At 43.5% G+C, this 27,897-nt stretch overlaps 2 protein-coding genes and 1 long non-coding RNA gene across 8 annotated transcripts in view; 2 read left to right on the forward strand and 1 right to left on the reverse strand.

The window, feature by feature from the left end:
• Positions 1-174: 174 nt before the first annotated feature.
• LOC128851240 (uncharacterized) lies at positions 175-12,638 on the forward strand. The gene is made up of 3 exons (XR_008448516.1): positions 175-557; positions 11,042-11,099; positions 12,499-12,638. It is a non-coding gene; the product is annotated as an uncharacterized LOC128851240 (long non-coding RNA).
• On the reverse strand, positions 11,274-27,180 carry LOC104067646 (C-C chemokine receptor type 8). 3 transcript variants are annotated; one of them, XM_054058743.1, is made up of 3 exons: positions 26,965-27,180; positions 15,380-15,487; positions 11,274-13,179 (listed from the first exon to the last, which is right to left on the reverse strand). In XM_054058743.1, exon 3 carries the CDS (start codon positions 13,168-13,170, stop codon positions 12,115-12,117), a length of 1,056 nt encoding a protein of 351 aa, XP_053914718.1. In that variant the 5' UTR covers positions 13,171-13,179; positions 15,380-15,487; positions 26,965-27,180; the 3' UTR covers positions 11,274-12,114. The 3 variants fall into 3 exon arrangements, with proteins under 3 accessions (XP_053914718.1, XP_053914717.1, XP_009568714.2); XM_054058742.1 differs by having other exon boundaries at positions 15,380-15,536; XM_009570419.2 differs by lacking the exon at positions 26,965-27,180 and having other exon boundaries at positions 15,380-15,605.
• The window catches only part of XCR1 (X-C motif chemokine receptor 1), a 39,048-nt gene continuing 24,325 nt past the window's right edge, over positions 13,175-27,897 (forward strand). For 2 of the 4 annotated variants that reach the window (XM_054058744.1, XM_009570393.2), the window contains exon 1: positions 13,175-14,025. The gene's annotated coding sequence lies outside the window, so the exon portion shown is untranslated. The remainder of the gene's footprint in view (positions 14,026-27,897) is intronic. The other 2 variants (XR_008448514.1, XR_008448515.1) reach the window with 2 other exon arrangements.

Raw genomic sequence — 27,897 nt, forward strand, 5'->3', positions numbered from 1 at the left:
CTTCTCTCAGCTCTCAAGACTGGGACTCCTTTGGAGTCTGTTGCCCAGGGGCTATAGGTAGGTGTAATAGTCTGTGAATACCAGAAGTAATCCTTGCCCTCTTCTCTGACTGTCTTGTGACACTGAGACTTCCTTCTGTCCTTTGCAGGGACTTTCTGGTGTCACCAAGCTCCTACTTGTTGTTTGCTCTATTTGTTTTCCAAAGGAAAAAGCAGTTATGGCTGAGACTACGAGAGCCAACCTGTGTGCGATGGCAGAAGTTTTGGAAACTTAACAAATGCAGCACTTTGGGATTGAATCCTTCCCACAGTGGAGAAGAAAAAGACCTAGTTGTATAGTGAGCAACATACGCAGAGAGTACTTCCTTAATAAATATGGGAGGAAAGAAATATACAAACCTGCAAGCATCCGTATATTGCTAGAACTGCTAAAATTTGAAGTCTCTCAGGAATGGATAAATTCTTGTTTTATTTCTCTCTTTCATGGACCAGTGCTGGAAAAGATCACAGTAGTCATCGTCCCTAGAAGACTTGCATGTTACTTTCATAATCTGTGAGGTAAGCAGGGGTCTTGAGTTTGGTGTAACGGGTTTGATGGATCCTTGTGATGGGGAATGAGTGACTCATGACTTACTTCTAATTTGAGAAAGAAAGTACAGTTTGGCGGACATTGTTTTGAAAGTGTTTTAAATCTTCATTCTTCCAGTCTGGGTGCTTAGATTGAAGGCAAGTAGATAGTGTTTTCAGGCTGCCTGAATTCCAATTGCTCTGACCTTTGAAAATCAGGGATGATTTTTTTCCAAAATGGTAATGCAAATAGTTGGAAACTATTTCAAGGAGTTTAATCAAGATTAGAATACAGGAAAAGAGAAAGATTCAAAACAGAAGAAGTATTTCATATTGGACACCTAATTTTAGGCACCTGGGACTACATTTTGAATTGCAGCTTAATTATTCTTATTATATGAGGATAGGGCCTGGTAGAAAGGACAGAGCCACCTGAAAATCTCCTTTTCAGGGATGTTAGGGCTATGAAGAAATGCAGAGAAATGTTCATTGGTCTAGAAAGCATGGCCTGTGAGAAATGATTAAGAAAGGACTAGATGATCTCTGGAAAGCTCTCTCAGACTTGCTTTCTGTGATTTTGCTCTGAGCATCACTCCTGTAAGGATTTAGTGAGCTTTATAAACATAATCCAAAGAACTGCCTAGGAGGTGGAAGCAGAGGGAGCAGCAGGAGACAAACCTCTCAAAGTCAAATGCATTTGCTTGCCTTATAAAATTAGACAGCCGTTTAGTTTCTCCATCTATAAAATACAAAAGAGCAAGAAGGGGAGAAAAGAGTACATAAACTTCACCGTGCTGATCAATTGATCAATTAAAATCTATAAACAGAGAACTACTCTTTGGTTGTACCAAAGAGAAGAATCAAAACAGATCGAAAAATTCTGCAACAAAAATGTCTTACTTCAGCTGGGGCTTTCTACAAGCTGTCACAACTCTACCACTGACAGAATTGAAGCAAGGGAACCAGACCATGATATACTTCTATTACTCCAACAACCACGGAATATGAGAACTAGCTTTTTCTGACAATAATACCTTTGCTTTAAATTTAGTATGTTATGTGGATATTGAAGTCAAGACGATGGGATACCCTCAGAGTGCTGACATAATTTTCCTAATTTCTTGAAGAAGTCTCTTCAGTTCCTGTGGGTGGAAAGGGAGAGCTGGAGACAGTTCACTGCTAGTAAAAATATTGGTAACATTACCAAGTAGATGACCTAAGTAGAAATGACGGGGCCTCAGCTGCATGCCACTAAGACCACAGCAAAGATTAAGTGGCCTTGCAGCTTATCTCATATTCTAGGCTTCCCATGTGGAAGGAGAAAGGGAACTTCAGTCCCTGTGTCAAAGCAAGTTTAAGACTTAATTTCAAGCAAGAAGGACAACATGAGAAGGGAAGGTGCATACCAATTGAGTTGCTTTCCCATTCATCTGTTGTGCTTCAGCCTGCCTTTTTTTATGGTGAATGTGGACAAGTAGATGTTTTTTGTTGAAAAAGAGGAGTTCGATAAACACGTTGCTGAATCTTGTGCAGTAGATTCCTCTTGTGAGTCCTCAGCAGACATTTTGCTGGCTGTCCTCAAGCTTAAAGGGATGAGCATGTGGCAATTTTGGTGGAGCACAAGGAGGAGCACACAGAAGGACATTGCAAGTTCTGTTAGTAAGTAATTCATTCCAGACTACTTCAAACTGAGTGTTGTAGACTGTGGGAATATCTCTCCCACCCTTAGCTCGTAGACAGCTACCTAGTCTATGGGCTCCCTCTATAGTCGAAGGATAGAGGTAGGTATTCACAGAGAGTAACTGCCTCTGCCTTAAGTTACTCCACCTTAGGCTAGAATGAATCACCGTATGGAGGGAGCCCTCTTAGACAGAAAGAGTGTAGACAATGAGTTCAGACAGCTGACCAGTACGTTGGTAAAACCAAGTTACAGCTTAATTAAATGTTCCAGGAAACCTGAATTAAGTCTTTTGGACTTTTGGTGATGAGAAACCATTCTTTATTTTGGAAAAAGATCAAGCTAAATATTTTCTATTTGCTGTTCTTTGGGGCTGAGGTGTTTTCTTCCAGAGGTAAGCCTTGTAATGCTGTCTGCATCCTTTCATGAAGAGGAAGAAGCCTATATTTCAGATCTAAAAACCCGTCCTGCTGATGACCCACACAAGCAGGAACAGATTTATTGGAGCACTATGAGAATTGTACCCTGCTCATGCCAATGGGAACTGTATATGCTCCCCATCACGTCACAGAAGTAAGGTTGCAAAGGTCCTCCTCTTCCCCTTATGTCCTCATACCCATGCAGGTGTTCTGAAGGGGCACTGCATTTTAGAAGGCATAGGAATATGCTTAGAACACATATTGATGGCATATGAAAGTTGCATCGTCAGCTGCTCAGGTGTCATAGTTCTTCCTCACAGCTTTGGGGCATCTCACAGAGCCTTAACATTCTGATTTGCTTACAGGAAGATCTGCACAAGGAAATGTGAGTGCAAGCTGCCCTTCATGTTAACCTTTTGAGCGCACACATTGTGCTGCTTTGTTCAGTTTGCAGGAGCCATACTCCCAGCTGGGGAACTGGTTATTTGGGGTTCTTTTTATTGCACTTCACTAACATGCAGGACCAAACCCTATTTAATGTACACTACACAGGCCCTTCTTGGAATGCAGAATTTTGCTTTTCTCTCTTGCTCACGTTTCTAGTTCTGTTAGGCTAACTTCTGATTGCTCTACACGTATTACAGTACTTGTCTTCTCACCGCATTTATGAGATGAATCAATACAATTATCTCCATTTTACAATGAGGAAGCGTAAGTGCTAAGATTATGAATAACACTGTCAAGCATCCAATTATTTGAGGAACCTGGTTTATGAACTGTTTTTCTCCAAAGCAAAGAATTATGCTGGAGCATGGTTCTCATCTGTTGTAGCTACTGGTTCTCGGTCTTCACATTTGGCCCTGGAGCATGAGGAACACAACCTCAGAGGCCATTCATGAAAATCTGAGTTTAAGTGGAAAGGGAAGATGCTTAATTTGTGTGCTAGAAGCAGACACATTAGGGTAGTTAGGATAAATTCAGGCGTAAGCGCCTAAATCTCTTGGTGTCTGCCCTGTGACCAGCTGGCAGATTCCAGGAGTAGCTGTGGCACAAGACCAGGCATCTCTGAAACTTAAATTTTTTCTGATTTTTCTTCCCAGATATCTGCAAGGCTCCTCAGTAAAACTGAATCTGAAAGACACAGCCAGTCTCAGATAGTCTTCAGTCTTCTCAGGGTCTGGCCTCATACTCCCATTCACCTGTCTGGTGGAGCTTGCTTTACTTCTGAGAAAAGTCACCATGAGGACTCCAGAAACCTCAAGTCAGCCACACTACACCCATTTATAGACATACTGAAGCTGACCCTAATCGTCTTCTGACAGGTTTTATTTACAGGGTGGAGACACTATTTCCTTAGTAACTTCTGTAGAGAAAATATAAGAAAACACTGGGCTTCAGTTAAGTTAGCAAAACCTCCTTTCTCACAGTCCACAGCAGATTAACCACACCACAAAGTGACTGATACCACAGATAATGCGTGCTGTTCTCCGTCCCCAGCAAATTAGGATCACTGTGGTATCTTCTGTACTATGGTGTGGTAAATTTTATTGCATTCTTTCTCTATATATTTTTAAAGGCCTAAAGCGCTAATTGCTGTCTCATAATAGGAACAGAAGAGCAAGCTTAAAGATTTGTCTACAAGTGAGTTATTTTACACCTGCTCAGTTGAATGGTTGTGGATAAGCTATTTGTGCCACTGTGCAAAACACTATCAGTCCTCACAAGTGTGATACGAAGCCAGGTCCATCTGTGTTTGTGAATCTCTCAGATCACACTGTCTTATGCCAGTATATTTAGCACATGGAAAGTAGTTTGCCGTTCTTCTTGAAAGAGATTATGTAACTGTTAAGAAGAAAGCAAGCCACAAATACGTAATAAAAATAATTTCAACTTAAAAGCCATCTGAGCAAGAGAATTCAAGGGAAAGCTGGTAGTTCTGCCTAAGTTGTACTGAAATATGCTGGGAAAAAGTCCTACATAAAGCTTTAAGTGACAGTCTTCGCAAAAAAAATGTATTTGCATGGCTTGAAGTGCAATTAGATTAATCTGAATTCTCAGAATCTCAAAACAAACTGTCACTGGCATATTTCTTCAGGAAAGTAACATTGTACGCTGATGGTCCATTTTGCAAGACTTCTTCAAATGCATTTGTCCTTGGCAAAGTGGAGAAGTTTACTGTCTGTTACTGTTTTTTTACACCAACAAGGGACCATTTGTTGTCTCCTAGTTGTTTATATGTTAAATGCATTAAACATCAAATATTTATACAGTGCTCACCACTGACACTTCCAACTTCTCTCCCTCTACCCATTTCATAGAAGACTGTCAGATAAACCTCACAAACTGAGGGTTTTTTCCCTGTAATCAGAGAAACTCTCCTGAGATATATCCTAACATTTTCTCAGCCTGATAAAAAAAACCTATAAAAATTGGGCCAAAGGCTCTGGACATCAGTCACAACCTGGAAAAGCTGTATCAGAAATATGGGGCAATTGAAACAACAATTTATTATCTAGCTTGAGAATTAATAAGGAGGAGAAGAACAGGGTGACCCATTAGGAAAGGAGGCAGACTGACCTGCTGATGCTGGAGTGCACTGGGGTGGATGAGAAAGGACATCTGATTAGCTTCTCCAGCTCATGAAGAGCAAAGGAACTGCTGACAGAGGGAGAGAAGTTGGGCATGGAAGTCATGTAGGGGCCACTAGAGTTTCAGCAGACCTCTGAGATTTTTCTTAAAGTTGAAGGCAGGCAAGCTTCAGAACTTAGTGGTGTTATGAGGTCACTTGAGCAGAAAATTGTAAACCACAGAAAGTTTTGTGTCCCACTTCTGGGTTAATTTATTGATACTTTTGAGGTTTGCATAGGCTAATGTATTTGGTTATAATGTATTTCTAATCAGGAAAAGCAAAAACCACAAAAAATATCAGAAAGGACTGCATGAGGTGTGTTTCTGTAGCCAAAATTCTAGCGTAAGGACTACAGGTAGTTATATTGTGTGGCCACGAATGAGCAATGTCATTGGTTTTGCCCAAGCCAACTCTTCTTTTTTATATCTTTGTCTTAAATAAGAACACAAGGTAACAAGTGGTTCTCATATGGATCTTTTTAACACTGAAGACAAATCCTGGAAAATGCTATACAAATCCCAACGACTCTTGTGTCCTTCCTCTCTGAATTCACTGGTGTGTCTCAAACACGTGGCAGAACCTGGCTTTAAATTTGTTATCGTATACAGACCCGTGAAATCTTGGGCTTTCACATGAGGTATACTCGCTCTCTCATGCCTGAATCAGGTTTCTCCAAAGTGGTGCCATGCTTCATAAATCTGCAGTGCCACAACCCAGCCTGTCTGCCCAGCTGGTCAATGCTGCCTGGGTGGCCTCATCTGTGAGGCAAATGTAAGGATCACAATTCCATTATGGGCAAAAAGCAAAACACCTTGTACATAAACCCAAGAATTTATTATTAATGTTACTGAACTTTTAGCACTCTAATTCAAAGATTATTATAATACCAGATCTAATTATCTCCAAAAAAGAAAGAAAAGATAAAAAAAAGAAAAAGACATTAATACTTCCAGGCAAAACCATCTTAATGATAATAACAACAGCAGTAATAATAGTTAAATTTGTTGTTTACACGCTTCCTAGTTTATACCCCTTTTCTAAGTGTAGTGCTTTTACTCTTCCACTGCTCTTATGAGTCCTAAGGTCAGTGGCTTCAACCTGTCAGTCCATCACGAATGCGTTCCTCTATACCTCATCCTCTGTCCCTTCTTCTCAAGGTCTCTGCTCTCACGACAGGGCTGTATTTCTCTGTTGTTGCAGCATCATGTTTGAATCATGACAGAAAGAATCACTATTTTTTACTATAGATATAAAACCTGTGGTTGTGCCACACAAAGATAATCAAAACTAGGACAAATTAAATATAGACACCTGCTCAGAAGGATTGTTATTGCAGCTAAACCAAGCAAAAGTAAAGCTTCAAACAGGTCGGGATGAGTTCAGACAAAGACAGACTGGCGAGCCTCAAACCTGAGACCTCATGCATTCAGTACAAAGCCTGTGGCTTGGCAATGGCACTATCAATACCGTATTACTGGGTAACAACGCTACAGACCTTGTAGAGTGAGAAGCCACCCAGAAAGCACAGGTTTACAGAAGTCTGTCCTTTGTTACATCCCCTGAAACACAAGATAATAATCAGTGAACATTTCACAAGACAATTCTAAGAAGATGTAGTAATCTATTTCAGGCAACTTTTACATTTTTGAGCTGGGGATGGCAAGGCTAGAGCAATTCAACCACATCTCACCCACCGGTCTTTTGCACAGGGCAGCTTTGCTCAGCCCCAGCTTTTGGCAGCCAGCAACCTGGCAGGTTGATGAGAATAAACGAAGAGGTGTGTTGTGAGGAAATAGTTGGGGACAAAGGCACAGACTTGCCCTCTAGCGTGTTTACAGCAGAAAATAAATGAAGATGCTGGAGATTCCTGAAGCGCAGGAAGCAGTCTGTAAGAATGGGAAGGCTGTGCTAAGGGAAGTGCGCCGGAGAACAGAACAAGGGGAAGGGACTCTGAGAGCTCAAGAGCATATTACAGTGGGCTGTGATTTCTGAGTAGGTGAGTCACTAAAACAGCTCCTGGAACTTAGAGCAGTGCCAAGTCACAACTTTGCATTTCCCCTTTCTGCTGAGATGAGTAAGTTGGTGTTTCGCTTTACAGTTTTATCTTCTGCCATGCTCTTGTTGATGCATTTTTTCCACATTCTTTTTATACGCCTTGTGCTGACTTCTCAGGGGCTGGTGGCGCTATTTGGTTTTGTCACAAGTCTCCCATTCCAGCTGCAGACTCAAAGGCTTCTTCATGTCTCCCAGGCCCCTGTTGTCATAGACTAGTGACCTCCATGTCCCCAAACAGCTGGAGAACCTGAATGACTCTCCAAAAGCCAGCGCTGGGGACATTTTAGTGCACAGGCTGTAATACATGATGTTACAGGAACATCTGAGCTAGGTCCAGGACCAGCACCCGTACAACCTGTTAGTCATAGCTCTTAGCTACTAATTAGACTGATCACAGCAGAATGCTTTTTTGACCTCACAGGTTTGTGTCTCCAAAGCAGTGTCTGTTTAATATTGTGTTGGCACATTTCTTATTTTGAAAGTGACTTTGTTATTTTAAAGGTCTAGGAGGTGGGTTTGGGGATCTACAAGTTTGGATGTTTTTTTGCACAGTGCTAAAGGGTTTTGGACTGGAATAAATTCAGACTTTCCTGTCACAGTATGTTCAGACACATTTTGGAACTAGCTAGAGAAATCTTACCAAACATGAAAGGTGTTACTTAACACTTTAGCTGGTAATCTGATATCAATGATAGGTGTTAGAGCTTGGGCCTTGGAGAAACATTAATTGCTTTAGTTGTGCAACATCTAATTAGGAGGTCTGTTCTACAAACAGCAATAGTTTCCTTATTCCACCTGCTTCAGAATGACAATCAACTTTCCACTAACTTAGTGGAAAAAGATTGGGCTAGATATTTTGGTATAGATATTCACATTACCACATACAGCACCAGGAAATCCAAGTGACATCAAACCTGAATGTTCCTTGGTGCTTTTGCAGTGGTATTTCCAGCTGACAACATCTCAGCACACAAGAAATAGCTGACCTGGTTTTGAGTATATTGCAAAATTCTTTTACTAAGCTTATTTTGTGTCAGAACCCTTGAAACAGAGGAAATAGTGCATCTGCTACCTGCTTTATTCTAAGGAGAATATTACATCTTCAAAAGAAGAAAGCAGAGTGTTGTTGACAAATTTCTACCTTAAAAAAAAAGTATAATTGAAAAAAAATTCAGTACCAATTCCTTAATAGTGTCCTACTAGTGTAGTGATGTTATCCAGAACTGTTTCAGTGCATAGAAGTGCAATAACTTTTCAACATTCCTTACTGTCTCCATAGATTCTTTCCATTGCGTATAAGAGCAGTGTAAAATCCTGCAGATTTGCAACATTAAAAATAAAAATTCCCTGTTTAGAGAAGAGGCACAATGCTTCCAAGAGCTCTGCTGTGTACGAGTACTTGGGATGATGCTGGGTATGTTTCTGTGTCTATCCTGGTAGTTCATACAAAGAAAAAGGGGCAAAATATCTGCTTGTATTATTCCTTTTTGTAGCCACATTAGACAGAGCCTTCTGAAGGGAAATGTGTTAAAAGTATCTGTGAGCTTGAGCAGAGGGTGGGGGGTTTTTGATCTCCCCTCCTAGATTCTTCAATGCAAGTCTTTCAAACACAACAGTGGAAGGTAAGGAGGAGAAACAGAAACTCTGCAAAACCTAGTTTTTTACTTCTTCATTTCAGGTGTCACATATCATTTGGGCTGAATACTGCTATTACAGACACAGAGAGCATGATTTCAGTGGGAGCTGTACAAAAAAAAATAACAGAAACCAAACAGTTTGGCCTTTGTCATATGACCCAAAGAGAACCCTAGTCTACTGCTGAAAATGTTGCTCATTAATGATGCAAGAGTCTCTTTGGGACATTTTAGGTTCATACTTGCAGAATTCCATAATAACATTGTAAAGAGTTGTGCAAGTCTGGGTCAATCTGGTGCATATAATGTTGCATGACTTAACAGCCTGAGAAGGGGCATGATCTTTAACAAATTACAGTGCTTTTGACGACGTTGTCCTTATACAATTAGAAATTCAGTAAGGCAAGTGAACAGTCATCAAAAAGTAAGAATTTATGGAACTTATTCCTTATTATTTCTTCTGAATAACAAGATTGCAGATGTGATCCAAATCTATTTTAAAAACAGAGTCCTTGAATACTGTCTTTACCTAAAATCAGTCTTTGCTTGGTTTTGGTGGGTTTTTTTTGCGAAACTGTTGAGAAAACAAAGTGATCAGCATAAATTGTTTGCCCTTTCACACATGACCGATTTCAATCAGAGGAAAAAAGCTGCTAAAAAAAGCTGCCAGGTATGAAATGATCATTCCCTGAAATATAGAGGCTGTAAAAAATGCAGGGGACTCTACACAGATACTTCATATCCTTGAAGGCAACTCCTTAGTGCTGTGAGTCCCGTCTAATTTGAGTTGGACTGGAACCCCCTTTTTGATCAACACCAGTTGTGTCTCTTCCTTGCAGCGGAGACACTTGGCACTTAACTACCAATTTTTGTGCTGTCTAAGCTTCAGTGATGCAGCTCATCAGGAAAGTGTCAGTGTGTGAGAGCTAGCAAGAAAATATCTTCCCTTCTTCTCAAAGTACCAGTTGATAAAGAATATATACATATAACTTCTGTTTCTTCTCCCTTCCATTTCCGTCTGAAGCATCAACAGGTAAGATGATGGCAAATGTTGTAAAACATTTTAAACAGAAATACTTCTATCCAAATGCCAAATTTCTAGCCACAAGGAGGAAGATACGTGACCTGAGATGCTAGCCCCTATTTTTTTCAATCATTAAAGTACTTGCGCAATATGAAAAAATCCATGGAAATACTTGAACAGAGGGTTTTGTTTCTAAATACCTAGAAGTCTTCTGAGAAGCAAAACAATGTGATAATTGAGCTGCAGTGCACTTCTTATCCATTGAGGAATAAAACCTAGAAACACTAATTACACTATCTAGCATAAATGAAAGAAGGAATTTCTATACTATGTAGAATCATAGAATCATAGAATCACCAGGTTGGAAAGGACCCACTGGATCATTGAGTCCAACCATTCCTAACACTCCCTAAGCCATGCCTCTCAGCACCTCATCCACCTGTCCCTTAAACACCTCCAGGGAAGGTGACTCAACCACTCCCCGGGGCAGCCTCTGCCAGTGCCCAGTGACCCTTCCCGTGAAAAATTTTTTCCTGATGTCCAGCCTGAACCTCCCCTGGTGGAGTTGAGGCCATTCCCTCTTGTCCTGTCCCCTGTCACTTGGGAGAAGAGGCCAGCTCCCTCCACTCCACAACCTCCTTTCAGGTAGTTGTAGAGAGCAATAAAGTCTCCCCTCAGCCTCCTCTTCTCCAGGCTAAACAACCCCAGCTCTCTCAGGCACTCCTCGTAAGACTTGTTCTCCAGCCCCTTCACCAGCTTCATGTAGCTAATGGCAAGAACATTTTTGCACCCAGATTAGAAATGTATTTTGAGGAAACATAAAAAATGCAATTATGTCTTCCCAGGAAAAGGTAGAACTAAGAAAACATATAATATTTTTATGAGTCTAGAAAATACAATCTTTTACAATACCCAGAGTGTGTTTTTCTTGTTTAACTCTTAAAATTCTATTTACATTAATTTTACTTCAACTTAGATGCTGATTTTTTCACTGTGAGTTTTTATTGAGATTTTGAGAACAAATCTTTCTCTGCAGGAAAGTGGAGGCAAGACTTATTTTGCTGAAGAGCTCCAGGGTACCTATCAATTCCATCGTAAGTATTTTGTGTGATCCCAACTCAAAAATCAATAAAAACATCCTTTCCCAATACTAATCTAGATTTGTGAGTCATTAGAAAGACTTAAAGGAGCCAAGACGTAAAAAGATGCAGTTAATATGTTTATTCAAAGAAAGCATCTCTAAAATGGCAGATAATAATGATGTATGGAAAAAGAGACAGGGCGTATATGCTACATGCCATTTTGTGGTGTTTACATGTAGAAGCAAGCACTGGGGCACCAAGTTGGAGGGTCTACACCTCCAGCAGGGATGCAAACTACTAGGATGCTTTGATAACAACGTATTCAAATACATGGGCCTCTATGAGCAACCAATATAGGGAGCACCTGAAGGCATTGCTCAGTTTTTGAAGGCATGACCACCAAAGTCTGCTTTGGGCAGCAGCAGCTCTGGGGTCCCCCCATCCATGCCCCTGCGAGGGTTCCACAGCAAAACAGGACCTTGAGCTGAGGGGTATGTTTATCTGGGAGCTGAAGTGAAGCAGGGATGGTGGTAGTAGGTGAGGTTATCCTCTCTTTGCAAAGCAGGGATGGTGGCAGTAGGTGAGGTTATTCTCTCTTTGCAGTGTGAAGTAATCCCAAATCTATCCTCTTCCCCACCTCCCAGAGGGGTGTTCAACGCTTGTCCCAGGGATGGAGGGATGCATCACAAAGCATAGCATATTTGGGGGTGAGGCAGAAGCAGTACTTCCATCAGCAGAGAGAAATAAAGAGGAAGTACTCTCCTTGGTGGAATGTATTAAAACAGCTCTAAAACTCAACTAAAATACGTTCTGTAGCAAGTTTGTAGAGTCACTGTCTTACAAATGCATCAGTGCTCTTTGGAAAATAATGTTGCCGTTTATTCTGCCATAGCTGGCAGAATATGCCAAAAAGAGACATAGGTATACTAGCCCTCCCAGGAGGATGCCGCACACGTGCTACAATGCCCAGGGCTGTGTCAGAGCTTAGGCCAACTTCTCACACCAGAAGGTAGCAGCGCAGGTGGACTCACAGGACCCTTGCACTGTCAGAGCAACCAGATTGATGGCTGGGTGCTGAAAAGGACTGACCATCCCCTGTGCCTCCAACAGGGCTGGAGAGGACGCAGACGGAGGACTGAAGTAATCCTTTAAGATGGGCCTTGAATGTTGCTCCAGCAAAGGCGTAGATCACAGGGTTCAGGCAGCAATGAATGAAGGAGATGGTTTCTGTTATCTGCAGGGCCAGGGCTATCTGGTGGCTTGCCTTGCAGTCATTGATGATGAGCAGGCTCTGCAGGGAGTCTAGGAACAATGCGATGTTGAAGGGAGTCCAGAAGAGGAAGAAAACAATGACGATGATGAAAATCATTTTGATTGCCTTGATCTTGTTCCGATTTTTACATCTTTGCAGGTTTTTCAGTATCTGGGCATAGCACCAAATGAGGATGCTAAGGGGAATCAAGAGGCCTAAGATATTGGCTGCAAACTGAAAAACAGCCTTATAGACGTTGTTGCCTGCAGGGTATTTGGAGATACACTGCACAGACTGCTCTATTTCCAGCTCCTGGTTGAACACGATGTTAGGTACAGAAGCCAAGCCAGCCACCAGCCACAGGATTAAACTGATAATTATGCCACAAGACACTGTCCGTATCCTCATGGCATAGACAGCATGGACAATTGCTATATACCTGTCTATGCTCATGAGGGTTATGAAGAAAATACTGCTATAAAAACCTGTGTAATAAATGCCAGCCATTATCTTGCACATAGCATTGCCAAAAACCCATTGGTCTGAAGCATAGTGGGCTTGGAAAGGGAGAGGCACAACAAAGAGGAGATCAGAAGCTGCAAGGTTCAGCAGGCAAATGTCCGTCATTGTTGTCAACCTTTTCCGGGTCAGGAGAACCCAAAGGACCAAGGAGTTTCCCAGGAGGCAGAAGACAAACACAAAACAGTAAAGGATTGGCAGGAAGAAGGATTTGAATCTGTGAAAGCTGTTTCCTTCATGGCACGGAGCAGTGTTTTCATCATATCCGTAGTCATATTCTGTTGTGCCAAGGAACTGGCTTGTGGGATTCATCTCAGGTCCCTGTGCAGGAAAAAACAAGGGGTAAATGGCTGGCTGTCCTGGCGCAGGACTCCCAAGGCAGCTCGTGCCTCCCTCTGTGTTGCATCAAGCTCATGCACCAGCCTCCAGTCAGAGAGGGACTGCAAAATGCAGTCTCAGTCTCACTGGCTGGACAAGAGCAGCTGTACCACCCAAAAGGCTGCACCCACACCCTCCCAATCGTTCCTATGCATGATTAAGTATGAGCAATGGGATGCCCTCAGTTTCCCTGAGACTGCCTTGGTGCCAAGGAGTTAGCCCCTCATTGTCATAGCAACAGCAAAAAAATTGTGCTCTGAATAGTCATAATCATGCAAAATGGTAGAAAAACTGCATCTGTTCCAAGAATCTGGATTTTCTTGTCCTTCCTAAGGTGAGGAAGCTTTTTGCCTGTAACAAAAAGACACTTATAAACACGTCTTGACTGAAGGAGTTATCATCCAGCAGCATAACCACATTTTTAGCTGACCTGCTCAGGGTTAAATACTGGCACAGAGACACATAAGCCAGTTTCCCATGGCCAGTTGCAGGATCACATACAAAAAACTTTGACAGCAACAAGGAGCCCACAGAGCTACACAGCAGCACTTGCAATGCTGGGCTCTGGACTTCTGTAGTGTAGTTGTCACTGGCCTCTGGCTGAGGTGATGAGCAGCTTGGCTATGCTTATGCTAAACCAGAGCAGTCTATGGCTCCTGCCTGTTCTTCTCAACTTCAGTTTTCTAATTTAAAGAAAACTGAAACAATATGAAGAGGTGTTTCCTTTCTGTCATTTCTGAAGAACTGCGATAAAGACAGCTTCAAAATAGTCTGACCTGCTCTCCAAAAGTAAGTTAGTGCTTTAGGCACCTTTTATTTTTTTTTTTTTAGGTATCACCTAATGTTCGCATTTTAAGAAGTAATAGCTCTTTCCAACAACACTATTTCAAAGGAGTTTGCCTTGTCCTTGCTAAGACACTTGCATGTTTAATGTGCACTGCACCTATGTTATCTTACATACAGTTTGATCACATCTTGAAAGAGCTTCAAAGATAAAGAGTTTCCAGGAAGGAAAAATCATTTGTAATAAGCATTTCTACTAAGTTGTAGCAATAATGCTAATGACAGTGGTTAATTCAATAAAAGTAGAGGACTTGCTCTCCAGAGTTAAAACTTGAAGCTCAGTTATATGTAAAGAGAGAGAAAGGTGAAAATGTTTGTACTGATGAAGAAGGAATGAGAGTTCACCCCTTCTTGCCACCTTATGCAAGGAAACAGGAGGATCTGTATTCACGGTGTACAGGGGTACTGGAGTCAAGGGTTTGTCCTCTGCTCCAAGAATGGATGCTGCTCATGCCTCACTGACCTGCCTCAGCTTTTCTTGGGGCAATAGAACTGTTTCCACCAAATCAATGGGCATTTGAAATGCAGAGAAACCTGTTACAAATGTAACAATCAACCCTACAGAGTTCTTTGTTCAGAAATAATGAGAGTTGAGAAAAAGCAGTGCTGCGATCTATGTTGATAGCATGATTCTTTCCTATATCTAGTATTCAGCTGTAGGTAGAACAACTGCATTACTAATTTCAACTTTGTTTTAATGCATAAAACCCTAGATACTGAGATGTTGAGTCACTAGACAATGGTGTTCATGGAGCAATGGAATGAGTGGAAAATATTTCCTGCTAATGCTTTTGATGTGCCATCCCAACACAGCGTGACTGTAAGCATTGCAGCAATAGCTTGTTTTTCTTAATTACCTGTTGAGGGGTCCTTAAAAGCAATCAATATATTCAAGAACAAAAAGTAAAAGAAATTAAAAAAATAATGAATACTGTGTGATAGATACACAGAAATAGAAATACGTAGCGACATACAAATACATAGATATAGATTTAGAGATATGATGCATCTTATTTTGGCAAAATTCAGAAGTGATTCTCCTGGGCTGAACAGAGACTGGAGGTGCTCCAGTTCAGACTTTCAGAACACCTCTACACCAATAATGTCTTTGACAGCTTCTGACCATGGCACTCCATTTTCCATTTTCTCCCCCCTCCACATCAGTTGGCAAACCAGTCAAACTGCAGAAGTAGGTTACTATAACGTATGAAGAGACAACTGCTGCAGGACCTCTTCCCCTGGTTGCCAAAGTTAGCCCATTACTTTTAAGAATAACACATTAAATGTGGATGGACTTTACCTTTGACAGCCAGAAGCCTCTGCTCTCTCAGTTGGCCCCAGTTACCTTCTTCTACTGTGTCCTTGTGATCTCGCAGGCTTGGGAGTTTCCAAGAGGTTTACTCCATCACTGTGGAGATGGCTGAGTTTTAGAGATATGTGGGTAATCAAACGAGCAGCTGTCAGTTAAAGAATAGGTTTTGAGACTAATAGAAGGCTTTGTAGCTGTGGTAAACAGGAAAAGAGGTGAGAGGACTTACAAACACATTTTGTGAAATAAAATCAAATACAGCTCTTTTTGAAGATGGTAAAGGTAACACTCCTTTGTTTTCCGTTTTGTAATTCAGAATTAACTTTTGAACATTGTTGTAGTAAAACTTTGTTTTATTATATTTCTAGATATTAATTGTAGGATTAATAACATGTCAATAGTATGTTTTTTTTCCCCAAATTTTTAATAGGGAAATCTGCTAGCCAGGTATTTTCACCAGCTGCAGTTCTGCAAGGCCAGGCTAAGTGAGACATGCAACTGGAAGAGTGTGGCAGGGAAACGTCAGAGTTTCATCTCCAATGCTGCGTGCATTGGAGAAAGATGGAGCAAGCAAGAAGATGCAGAGTACCTTAAAGGCAAGGAAGGGACCTTGAATTCAAGTAAAAAAGATAAGATACAAGTGAGCAGGCCTGACAGCCTGCGGTTAGAGGATGGATGGCTGCCATGCTTTGGGCAGACCAGAGAAGACTGTGCTGGGCATATGGGTAACAGCCTGTTAATAAGGAGACTGAAGAAATTGTGGTGGTGCCAGTGTTTTGGAGGGAAGCAGCAGAGTTAGAGAGCCTGATGTAACATCTCTCCCTGCCCATGGCAAAGATTTTTAAGATCCTTTCCATCCTAAGTTATTCAACGATTCTATGATTTCCGAGAGTAGCTTTGCTGTGTAATGAGAAGCAATACACACGTTTGAGTTCCTGACTCTGCCTGACTTTCAGAAAAGTTCATAGCTGTGCACCACTTCAGGAGTAGTCAGTGTTCTTTACACAAGGCCCCTTTTCAAGCTTTTCTCAACAGAGGAGGAAAATTCGTTGAAGCTAGTGAAGGGTGTGATTTGTTGAAGGCAGTGAAAGGCAGGGAGTGGAGACAGTCATAGGAGATGACAAATATGGCTTTGGAAAAGTACTATCCCTGACCAGGTATGAGGGTGGATAGGAGTGGAGGCCCACAGCTGGGAGGTGGACTTGGGGAACTGTTGGCTGAAAAGTCAGTAATGATGATGATGATAACTAATGGAAGGTGCCTGGGTTGGGGCACAGGGAAGAACTGGAGGCAGATTTTATTCTTCTCCCCATGATAAGCCCTACTCACCCTCCTACAGGTGATTTGAGGGGAGCATGGGCAGACAGAGTGCTGCTGGGCTGGAAGGCAATAGGGATAAATAACCACCAGTGTGTTCACAGGTGCAGGGTACTGAGAGCTGTAGATACGCTGACTTCCCCTGAAAGCTTAGAAAAGGATATCTGGTGGGGAAAGATGGGAGGTATGTATTTCTGATTTTCTCCACCATCGGCTATGAGCCAGGCTGTAACAACCTGTATCCTTCCTGACACATCTTCAGTCTGTAAGTAGCATTCACCACATCCTGAATCACACACAGACCACGCTGGCGAACATGGATTTTCAACAGAGCCAACAAGCAGCCCTTTGAAGTTTATCTGAGGAGGATAACAAAGCAGAAAATGTGGTAAACCAACAAGAGGTGGTAAAATATCAACACAGAAGTTAAATGCGACCTACACTAGAAAGTGCTGGACGTGAGCAGGAAGAAGTGCAGAGAGGCTACAGGGTGGCGGGAGGAGCAGTGTGAGAGTTGGGCTCAGCCTGGTAAAGCAAAGTCATGGAAGGGATATGTTTGCTATGTACAGACCACCTAGCGAGGAAATGGCCAGGGGGAAAGGAAGATTGTCTCACCCTACAGAAAGCACAGGCATATGAGAACAATGTTTACAAGCTGTCCCTTGGGCTGAAAGGAATTTTATAGTAGGGTGGCTGGGGCTGTGGAGCAGCTTTCTTGCAGAACGAAAGTAAGTCAGTTGGTGTAAAATGTTCCTTCACTAAGTGTGTGAAGAGGACACCTGACCCTGGGGCTTTCACAGCCAGGAGTGAGACTGCAGGCACAGGGCAGTCTCTCCCAGGGCCTCCAAGGTGCTGGGTGGGAGCCAGAGGGCAGTGAGGTCTCCGATCTGTTTGTTGAGAACCCAACCAGAATCTGCCCTAGAGCTCCCTTCTCCAGCAGCTGCCTTGCAGCATCCCTTCAGTTGAATTGAACCTACGGTATTTGATGATTATAAAGGACTTTTCCAACATAAACAATTCTGTGATTCTGTGAGTTTTAGCTGGACACCAGTGCTAGTGATGTCTCTCCACACTTTTGTGGGCTTTTCTGTGAAAAAAGAAATCCCATACAACAAAACAGAGACAACTGACTGTTGGTATCTTCAGTGCTCCAGCCTATGGCCAGTCTTGGTTTGCATGGAGCGTGGTGCATGGCACAGCTCCTGCACCCAGTCGGGACTCTAAGCTGCAGGAGAGGAGATCCATGTGGCATCACCACCTTGGTGAAAATGCCACTGCACAGGCATTTCAGTCACCAGTCAGGTTAAAAAATACAAGAAAACTGTTGCTGAAGGAGGAGCCTTCCGGTTTGTCTTTTTATGTTTTGACAGTGGTTATCAGGTTCAGCCTGCAGTGGCTGCAGCGGGTGCTGGGGACTCTCCACAAGATTGTGCACCATGCTGTTCACGCTTCCCCTTCAGCTGCGCCTGCTGCCATCGCCACCGCAGCAGTTCTTGTATTCACACTTTGAAGTTATGGTTTCTGCTATTTTATCTTCTGTCAAAGAAGTTGCTTCAGTGGAGAAAAAAAAAAAAAAAAACATGCAATACTTTGAACAGCTGAAGAAACTGTCAGCCTAAAAGTGACCAGTGCATCAGAGTAACACAGACTTCCACTCCTCCAAACTACATGGAGCCCCAAGGTCAGGGAAGTGATGCTCCATTGAAGCCCCATTTTAAATGGAAAGGTTGTGGCAAATGACATGACCAGAACAAATCTTGCTGTGAAGCAAATGGCACAGACACATCTGCAGCTCCTGCAGCCAGACATGCGCACTGGCACTGGGGGACCACCCGTGCATGATAGCTCAGCCTCTGATGTCAGTCCCAGGGGATTTTCTTATCCCATGCCACCACTGCAGTTCCTCAGCCTGGAGGAGATGGCCAGCTTAGCTACCACAAAACTGCTATGCCTGCTCTTGTAGGAAACTCTTCTTCCTCCTGCAGATAGTCTAGATGAATTGAGTTTGAACACAGAAATGAAAGTACATTTGTAACAGAAGACACCACCAGTAGGAACTTGCTTTGGCCTCAGGAGTGCCAGCCATGAGCCCTGGTTTGGGTCTGTCTGTTTGGTAATATGGATGGGAAGCACCTTTCTGACACCACAGCACAGGCTCTGGTGTTGGTGTAGCAGCTGTTGGGAAAAGACAGGAATAAAAGCAGAGTAAGGTACCTTACCTAGTAGGATATTTCCTAAGAAAAGACTAAATATTTCCTGGATCTGCTCACTATCATAGCACCTGGCTGGAAAGTGGTGGACAAGTTTGCCTTGATGTGATGCTCTGCTTCCACCTATCTCAAAGTAGTGATAACCAGCTGAGTAGGGCACTCTTATCCAAGAAGAGCCCTTTTCTCTGCCTTTGCTTGACAGCAAAATAAAAGCAGCAGCTTAGTCAAAAAGAAACCCTTTCCTTTTGAATCAGCTCTTGCTTTACATCTCAGAGGGCTCACTTTGTCATATTAGATGAGGAGGGAAGAATTGAGGAAACAAAACCAGGATGAACTGCAACAGAGGGTAATATTCAGAGATCCTGGGTCGTCCAGCTAAAATATCTTGCAAAATACTAGCAATCATCACTACTGATGGGGATAGCAATGATGACAGCTTGGCTTTGCAGGAGAAGGTAGAGGCAAGGGGTTGGAGCAGGAATGTTCTCTGCAGCATGGGAGCAGCGTGGCAGTTTGTACCCTGATGGGCCTTCCACCCCAAATTCCTCCTCCTGACCATGTTTCTGCCCCAACAAACCTCTCCTAAGTGTTTCCGCTGCCTGCATGGATTAGCAAGTGCCCTTCTCATGCTGTAGCACCCTTGGTGATCCCTCGTACCCCTTTTTCACAGGGCAATGGGATGGGCAAGGGTGACACCGAGCCCTGGGTGCCCAGGGCTGGCAGTCACCTGTGAGACGCAGGAGGAAATCTCACATAGGAGCTATATTTTGGGGAATCCTTTCCTGTTTCAGTTATTGCCATAATGTTTGGGTGTATCAGCATCAACTAACAACACACCATCTTAGCAGGACCACATCATCTTAATTAAAATTGTTTAATCTGACCATTTGTAGAGTAGAGGTATAAATACGTCATACAACAGAATGGTCAGTTTCCCTTTCTTAATGAGGATAATATAGTTGTACACCTGTGTACAAAGTGCTGTGTGAGAATTTGTGACTGGGTGAGAGTTTGAGTGACTGGGGTTTTTTTGTCATCAAAAGTGTATATTTAGGATGACTAAAATATTTCTGAAAGTGCCAAGTTGGTTTTGGGGGAAATTCCCCCCTCCAAATTAGAGAAAAAAATTAAGACAACTCATGATACTCTATTCTGACAAGTTCCAGACAAAGCATTGCTGTTTTTCATTTTTAAATATAGCATTGTTTTTAATAAATAACCTCTTCTTCTAACCTTTCTTCCTCAAAACAAGGCAGACTTCAAAGCTTAAATAATTTCCGATAGAACTAAGATGTGTCTGTCTTGCTGATAGCAGACAGAAATCTTTATTTTTCCTTTCAGCTTGGTCAGCAAAAATATCGACAATCTTTAGCAAAGTGGAGTTGTATTATCATAACAAAATGCTTTTGTATGCAGACATGTATGAATGTGAATATAAAAAACCTATTTGGCATTGCTCTGGCATTTCTCTTGCAGCAGATGCTCAATGCAGAAAAAAAAAGACTGTGGACCAGAGAGTCCTCCAAAAACTATTGTTGAGTTTGTGCGGGAGAAGCAGCTGGAGGTGCTTGGTGAGGTCTGGATCAGTTCACTGTGCTCCATGCTCTGCTTTTCACTGCTGGCACCAAAACCAAGAGGATTATGGCTTTGACAGCTGCAGCATGCACAATCATTTAGTGTCACCAACACCGAAATCAGTGCTTTGCAAAACTCCCACCATGGTAACACATTTATAACAACATTAGCAGTGAGTGGGATTTTATCACTCACGTTTTAGGGCAGAGAAATTGTAAGAGAAAAAGAAGTAGACAAATACATCTCTTGCATACGGAGTCTTTGCAAACAAGACTCTTCTCCATCTGTCTCTTATCTGATGCTCTTTTTCTCACCCTAAAGCACTTAGGTTTGTAAGACTTTGCTTTCACGTACCTTCAGTACACCAGTGCAAGGGCACCTCTCAGATTAGCATCTGATACTGCTCTGACTAAAGGTGGAGAACAGAGAAGAATGCAAGCACCAATGAGTTAGAACGGAGAAATCACATAAAACAGGGATGGATGGGACACTGGGATATCACATAGTCCATCTCTCTCTTGAAGGTAGGGGCAGTATCCCACTGTTATTCTTGCCATGCTGCTGATCAGCCTGGTCCTACAGCCGCTGCTTTCCCCCCCAGTTTCTTCTTACAAACCATCCCAGTGCTTCTCCAGACTCACTCCTAGTAAATTTGTCTTAATCTAAAACTCTCCTGGTACAATTTGAGTCAGTAATTTATCTTATCCATGGAGAAACAATTGCTACTTTATTCTAGCTACTTTAAAATATTCTAAGATCATGATTCTCTTCATTATTAAGAGCTCATATTCCATCATATTTCTCCTTTTAGGTCATGCATTCTAAATTGTTAATTGTAGCCATTGTGCTCCTTTGGTGGCTATCCAGTTTTCCTTAATCTTTCCTTAATCTAGATATAGAGGCCCAGTGTGGCATTACCCCTGGCAAAGAAGACTGTAAGAGCCACCTGCCTGTGGTAGCTGTTTTCTTTTACAGTCACACAGCACTGGTGATTCATGCTTCTCTTATACTGGATGCCAGCCTCAGATCCTTTCCTCCAGAAGTGCTGCCTTCCGCATCCTGTCTTTGTTTTCCTGGCTAACCCTGCCTATGTGCAGAATTGGGTACTTGTCTTTAATGAACTGCAGCCCACTGCTCCCAGGTTTTTTAATCTCTCCAAGTCAATTTGAGCATCCTGTCCTCCAGCGCATTTGCACCCCCTCCCAAGGTGGTGACGTGTAAAAACGTGCACCAGTCCTTTATCCAGAGCAGCAGTGCTCACATTGGCTTATGCCAGGGCAGAGCGCATCCCTGGCTGTGGGACTCTTCAGCACAGCTCTTCTGTCCAGCAGCAACCCCGCAGGAGTTTGGCTGTCTGACCACTGGTGAATCCATGTAAAGGTTGTTTGTTATGCTCAGAAAGCTTGCTATCTCCCAGGTACAGGATACCACTGTGTTGCGAGGCTGGAATGAGGCTGTGACTGAGGATGACTTACCATAGCTGCTTCTTGACAAGTCTGTATCGGCTCTTACTGGTTTTATTTTTATTTTTTTTTTTTTTGCAGGCTGCTTATTCCTTCTAGTGGTTTCCAGGAACTGTATTTACACTACTGGCATGTAACTCCCTCTCTGATGTAAGCTGATGGTTCCCCATCAGATCATCAAAGCTACCTGTGCTGGCTGGCTGCCCATTGCTTGCCACCAGAGTTTGACACTGGCCACGCTGGCTTGGAACAAAGGCCCAGCAGAGCCAGCACCTTGCCCCAGCATCCCACAGTCCAGGGTGCCTTAGTCTACCTCGAAGCCAGAACATGGCTCTGCTCTCGGCACCTGGCCAGGCAGCACCAGTCAGAGATCACCAAAAACCACAGTACAACCTTCTGCTGACGCTCAAGCCTTTCTTCTCAGGGCTTGCAGAGCTTTCAGGTGTGAAGTTTGTGAGGTCCAGTGCAGAAACCAGGCAGGAATCCTCCCACCGCAGGAATGTTGTCTAACCCTGCGCAACACTCTTTGTCTCTGTGAATGCAGATCAACCTCGTGAGGCTGGGGCATGTGTGAGGGCACGCAATTAGCTACTTGGTTAAATGGCTAGACTGGGCCCTCGCAAGGCTTGTGCTCTGCCCTGTCACACTCTCTGCTCTCTGGGAGCAGCAACACAGTGCAGCCCACCAGACTTGGTTCTGGGTGCAAGCCTGGTGCCTGCCTGTGGCTGGGCACCAGTAGCACCCCTGCAAGGACACACTGCCGCACTGCAATGGCTGTTCCACTTCTGTCTTTCGGCTGGCCTCCAGCTGTGCCAGCCCAAGGGCTATGAGGAACCTGTGGGAATGTGGGATGGGAAATTCCCTGTGCAGCCACTAGCACCCATATCCATCTCCTGAGCACGGCTCCACTCTTGCCGCAGGTTCCTCCTATGGAAGCAGCTTTGGGTGCTTATCAGATCATAAAAGAAAAAAAAAAAGGGTTCCAACATGTAAAATCGTGCTCTTAAAATAGAGAATCCTGTGTGATTTAAGATCAGAATAGTGACCCTGCATTCAGATCTGCACCCTGTCATTGGCAGCGCGTCTCCGCAGAGAGGTCTTATGCCTTTAGCAATGCCCCCTTGGGGCATACTATTCTCAGCATGAGAGCATCACGCAGCAAAGTCTGGGCAAGAGTGCTGACCCACTGGTGCTTCCCATCTAGACCGCAGTGGCTATGATCTCAAAGCAGGCTTTGTCCCGTCTTTCACATTTTCCCTCAGGATTCTGCTCTTGCTGGGGCTGCCAAGAGCAGATTTGCTGGGGTGTCACACACTGTAGTCTGAGAATAGGTGTGAGGAGAGCTCATCGATGCTACTGATAAATCTGGATCTGAGCCATTGGTAAACAGGAAGCTGCTGAACAGCTTTATTCTTTTTCATGGTTTTTTAGGTTCTTCTGGTTTGGTTTTCATAGCTATTCTTTTTCTCTTACTTCATCTCAGGAAACACATTTTTCTGTCACCTCTTGCAGGAAATGTGCAAGATGATACAAAAAAAATGTTGAAAACCTCACAGTTAGCTCAACCCACTGTATGAGAGGTGGTAAGTCAAAGGGCCGGGCAACAAAGGCATGGCAATGGGGGCATGGCAACTGCGCTGGCATAAGCTGGAAGCCCCCAGGTCAAGGTCACAACACTGAAAATAAGGCTAAAAGGATTTGACCTTTTACAGAGTTTACCTTTGCAGAATACAGACACTCAGTTCTGTGCTACGATTAGATGTTGCAACTTGGGGGCATTTCACTGGTATCAAAGAGAGATTTTAAACCTTTTTGGTCAAGAGAGGCAAGGGCACGACCCTCTTTCAAAAGGTGCAGCACAAGGCTCTTGAGAACTCATTTACAACATTGAAGACCCATCAGGGAGCCTACTGTCCACAGCAGCAGCATCCACCATCCATGCTGCTGCAAACAAGTGCAGCCACGCTAAGCACGTCTGTCGGAGTTTGCTGGAGGGGAGGGAAGGTGCTTAGTCCTTTAGTATGGACCCAATAAGTTGTCTGAACACATCAGGAGCAAGCGGAACAGACTATGATACCACTTAGCAGATACCCTAAGCTTACCCTAGGCTGTAGGCAGCAGTGCAAGTGCAAAATCTGCACGGATCAATGCTCATCATGTTCAAACTCATTCCAGATCTTACATGGTGCTGCTTGAGAAAAAAAGAAAACACAAACAAATAATCAGGCCCACAGGCCTGCTGCTCACAGGGAGACGTGTCAGGGTTTGCTGGCAGTAAGCTGGGGGATGGAAAGCGGGCAGTCATTCCTTCCACCACAGTCTGGGGCTCTGGAGCTGCAAGCATGGCTTTGGCTGCAGCACAGCTGACCTTGCACTGACAGGAAGGAGTCTGCTTTATGCATTAACTTTTCTTATCCCCTCTTTGACTTAGCAGTGAAGAGGATCCCTTAGCTCGGGTTAAGCAGAGCTTGCGCTCCCAGAATCTACACCATCCTCCTGTCCTGTAGGCTGAGGACAGACACACATAGCTCTGTGAAGATGAGAGATACAGCCCAAAATGCTCTGAAGAATACCAGATCCAGCAAGAAGTTGAGTTGAAGAGTAGGAGGAGTGTCCTTCCTGTGTGCAGATGCACGGGGTGGGTTTTCTTCTCATCACAAAACTACTTTCGTGTTTTTCTGGTGTACTGAAAGTACAAGAAGGGCTCTTGTGGGTTTCAAATGAGTGGAACAGAACAGTTGAACCTTTGCCACTGCATAGGTAAAATCACAAATCATACGTCCCCTCTTTTAACTCTGTAAGCAGAAGAGTAAAAAGTCACAAGTTTTGCTAACCTTTTGAAATGACTAGGTGTGAATATGTCTTTCTGACCAGGACCAAACACAAGACCAGCTTTTATAGACAAGATTAATAGTAATGTGTTTACACTTCTTTGACAGAGCAAAGAACATCCAAGAAACCCAGAAATTAAGAGTTGCGCCACAATGCTTTAGGCATTCTTTGGAGAAAAAGAAAGCTCTTGAACCGGTCTCAAATAGTATTGAATATCCAATATAAAAATGGGTGGTTCGGGTGTTTGTGCTTCTTTTACTCAAAATGCTGCTCTGCTTTCTTATCCTGGTGGTGTCAGGTATGTGCAAAGCCAGCAATTCCAAACTCAGAAAACTTTTCTTTGCTTGAGCTTTCCTTAAGGAGGAGACCAGAGCGCAGGTGGGGACAGTCAGCACTGGAAAAGCTTTACACCTGACTTTGCAACTTTACACCAATTATTTAATTAGTAAAATGGGTCTGAAGATGGGACAGAACAACCCTCATTTATTCCCCCTATGTTTCATTTCAGTTTTGTAAAATTAAAAACAGAATGTTAAAACAGAAATTCTCTAATGCAATAAAATAGATGTACAGTGAAGGCAGCAGAGTAAAATTACATCAGAAAAATAAAGATACACAATGTTTTGGGGTTCACTTTGCCTTTTGAAATGTGAATAGGTATTCTGATAAGACATCAAACGACAGCTGACCACATATACCACAGGTTAACTTTTAATGTACTTCTCAGTGAAGCCCACTAATAAACAATACAAACGTGCTCCCAACGTGATTTCATTTATGCTCTCAGCATTCAGCTTGGTATAAAACACACCTGTTTACTCCCCCGTTGTGTAAGAGGAAGAAATTACTGCATAGAGAAATTACATATTTGTCTCCAGGCTCTGTGACAAAAAAAAAGGATCATTAAATCACTTTTCTGTCTTAAAAATTCAACCCTGGGAATCATCTACAAGCCTGCTATACAGACACACTTTTAATACGAAGTTGGGTTTTAGTGTATCTGACGTTTAGGTTCCTAAATTACGGTCTGAGGGTGCTGGTGGCCACCAAGATGTTGTAAATGGCCTTCAGGTGTTACAGAACCATATCAGAAGCAGCATTCACCACCTTCCATCAAAATGCTTATCCCAAGGGTGGTTGTTGGTCCTCCAAGAAACTCTTTAGGAAATAAATTCATGTAGGCTTTTGGATACACACATGACCTATAAAAAACTAACTGAGTAACCTGGAAAGGACACAGAGAGGCTGGTCTAGCAAAACAGCAATAACTGCAGTTAGGATAACTCCTATTACAGCATGGCCATGCTGTCCTGAAGCACGCATCACAAGGGAGTTCTGTGTGCTCTGGCTGAGAATAAATCTCATGCAAAAAGCATCCAATCTTCTAGTAAACAAAAAGGTTTTGGCAGCGCCAGCCAAGTGGTCGTCTCACTGTACAGTATCCAGGAGGTGCAGTGCAGGGCTGAGCCACAGGCTGCAGGGAACAGAGGTGACAAGGCAGCCACTGCCTGCTGCTGCCCTGACATCCCCATTGCACTCCACAGCCACAGTGCAGTGCATGGTGTGCTTAAATTAGGGAGGTTACCTGTGACACAAGAGCACCAGGGAGGGAATTGCCACACACAGAGAGAAAATAATGCTCTTAAAAAAAGCAGCCAGCTCTGCCAGCAGTCAAGAAAACCAGGGGTTATGCAGAGGGCTATATTTTGTTTAAAGCATTTTCAGAGAACTAGCCAGGTGAGAAAGGATCAGCCCTTTGGCCACCAGCAAAGTGTGAACACATAGTACCTGAGCTGAGAACATCCTCTACGCTGTTCCCTCCCTAGCACGCCTGTGTTTCAAATCCTCTCTCATCTCTGATGCAGGTGCAAGGGACCGAATTACCAAAGGTGAGAAGCACCACAGAGCTGGCAGATGCACCAGATCAGTCATCCAGAGCCATGGGTGCAAAAATACAGAGATCAGTTGGGAGGGAAAAAAATAGTGACCAACTTTCAACACAACTACTTCCAAACTGATGCAAACAGCTACTTCACAAAGTCAAAAAAGCCCAGACTGTCCTAAAGATAAAATACTGCCACCGGACAGTCCCCCTGTAGTAAAAAAAACAGGGTTTAGGTAAATTTTCCCCAATGCTGGGTAAATAAAACAAATTCCCACATTTGCAGGCACTACCTACCTTCCAGTTCAGTGCTGCTTCAGCCTCCTTCAATTCAGCCAGTGGTGTGGGCTTTGGCAGGAACCGTGCAGGAACCCAGGCGGGAGCAGCTTTCACTCCTGCAATGTTGGGCAGCAGCAGCTGGCTCCTGGGGCTGCAGGGATGCACAGATGGGGGAAGCTGGAGGCTGGAGTGTGGACAGCACTTTGGGCATGGAGGCTCCCCCCTTCACTGAATAGTCAGATATGCTTCTAGTTCAGTTCTCTGGAAACGGTACCTCTGTATGTTTCAACACATGAGGACTATTGTTTCCCTGACTGTTGCAGTTGTCAGCCAGCTTCCCTGCCTCTAATCATGAGATGTGGTCCTAGAGTGCCCATGAATTTCATGGTAAACCACTGAAATGGGTAAAATGTTATGTGTTGGAGCAATGCTGGAGCTGAGAGCACAGTGTGGGTTCCCCGGTCCAACTACCTGTTAGGCATTTCTTCCCTTTGCACAGCCTCTTGCTCTGTGCCCCACCTGGGGAGTCCTTTAATCTCCACTGCAGGCATCCCCCACCAGACTCTGCCCCAATGGCCAAAACATCACCCCAGCCATACAAGATACACATCTAAGTCCTGGGCTGACCCAGGCCTGTCCTTGGTCCTTCTCTCCCTGGAAGCCAGCAAACTAGGTTGACAAAATACTTGGAGGCAGGGGCTGCCACAGAACAGCAGGAACCATCATGGGATGGCCAGGACCACTACCCCCTGTGTCCAGGAAACACCACAGGACATCAGTGGCAGCCACGAGTGGAGTATGGCAAGGGCTATCTGGGCACCCCAAGAGCATCCGGAGGAAGGATGGCATTCATCCTGGGGTTTAGAACACAGCCCAAAGGTGCCTTTGCTACCCACAGCCCTCTAGCATGGGACATCTCCACAGCAGATGGCAACAGTCCAGCAAACGCAG

The sequence above is a fragment of the Cuculus canorus genome, chromosome 2 (genome assembly GCF_017976375.1).
Source record: "Cuculus canorus isolate bCucCan1 chromosome 2, bCucCan1.pri, whole genome shotgun sequence".
Classification (NCBI taxonomy): Eukaryota; Metazoa; Chordata; class Aves; order Cuculiformes; family Cuculidae; genus Cuculus; species Cuculus canorus.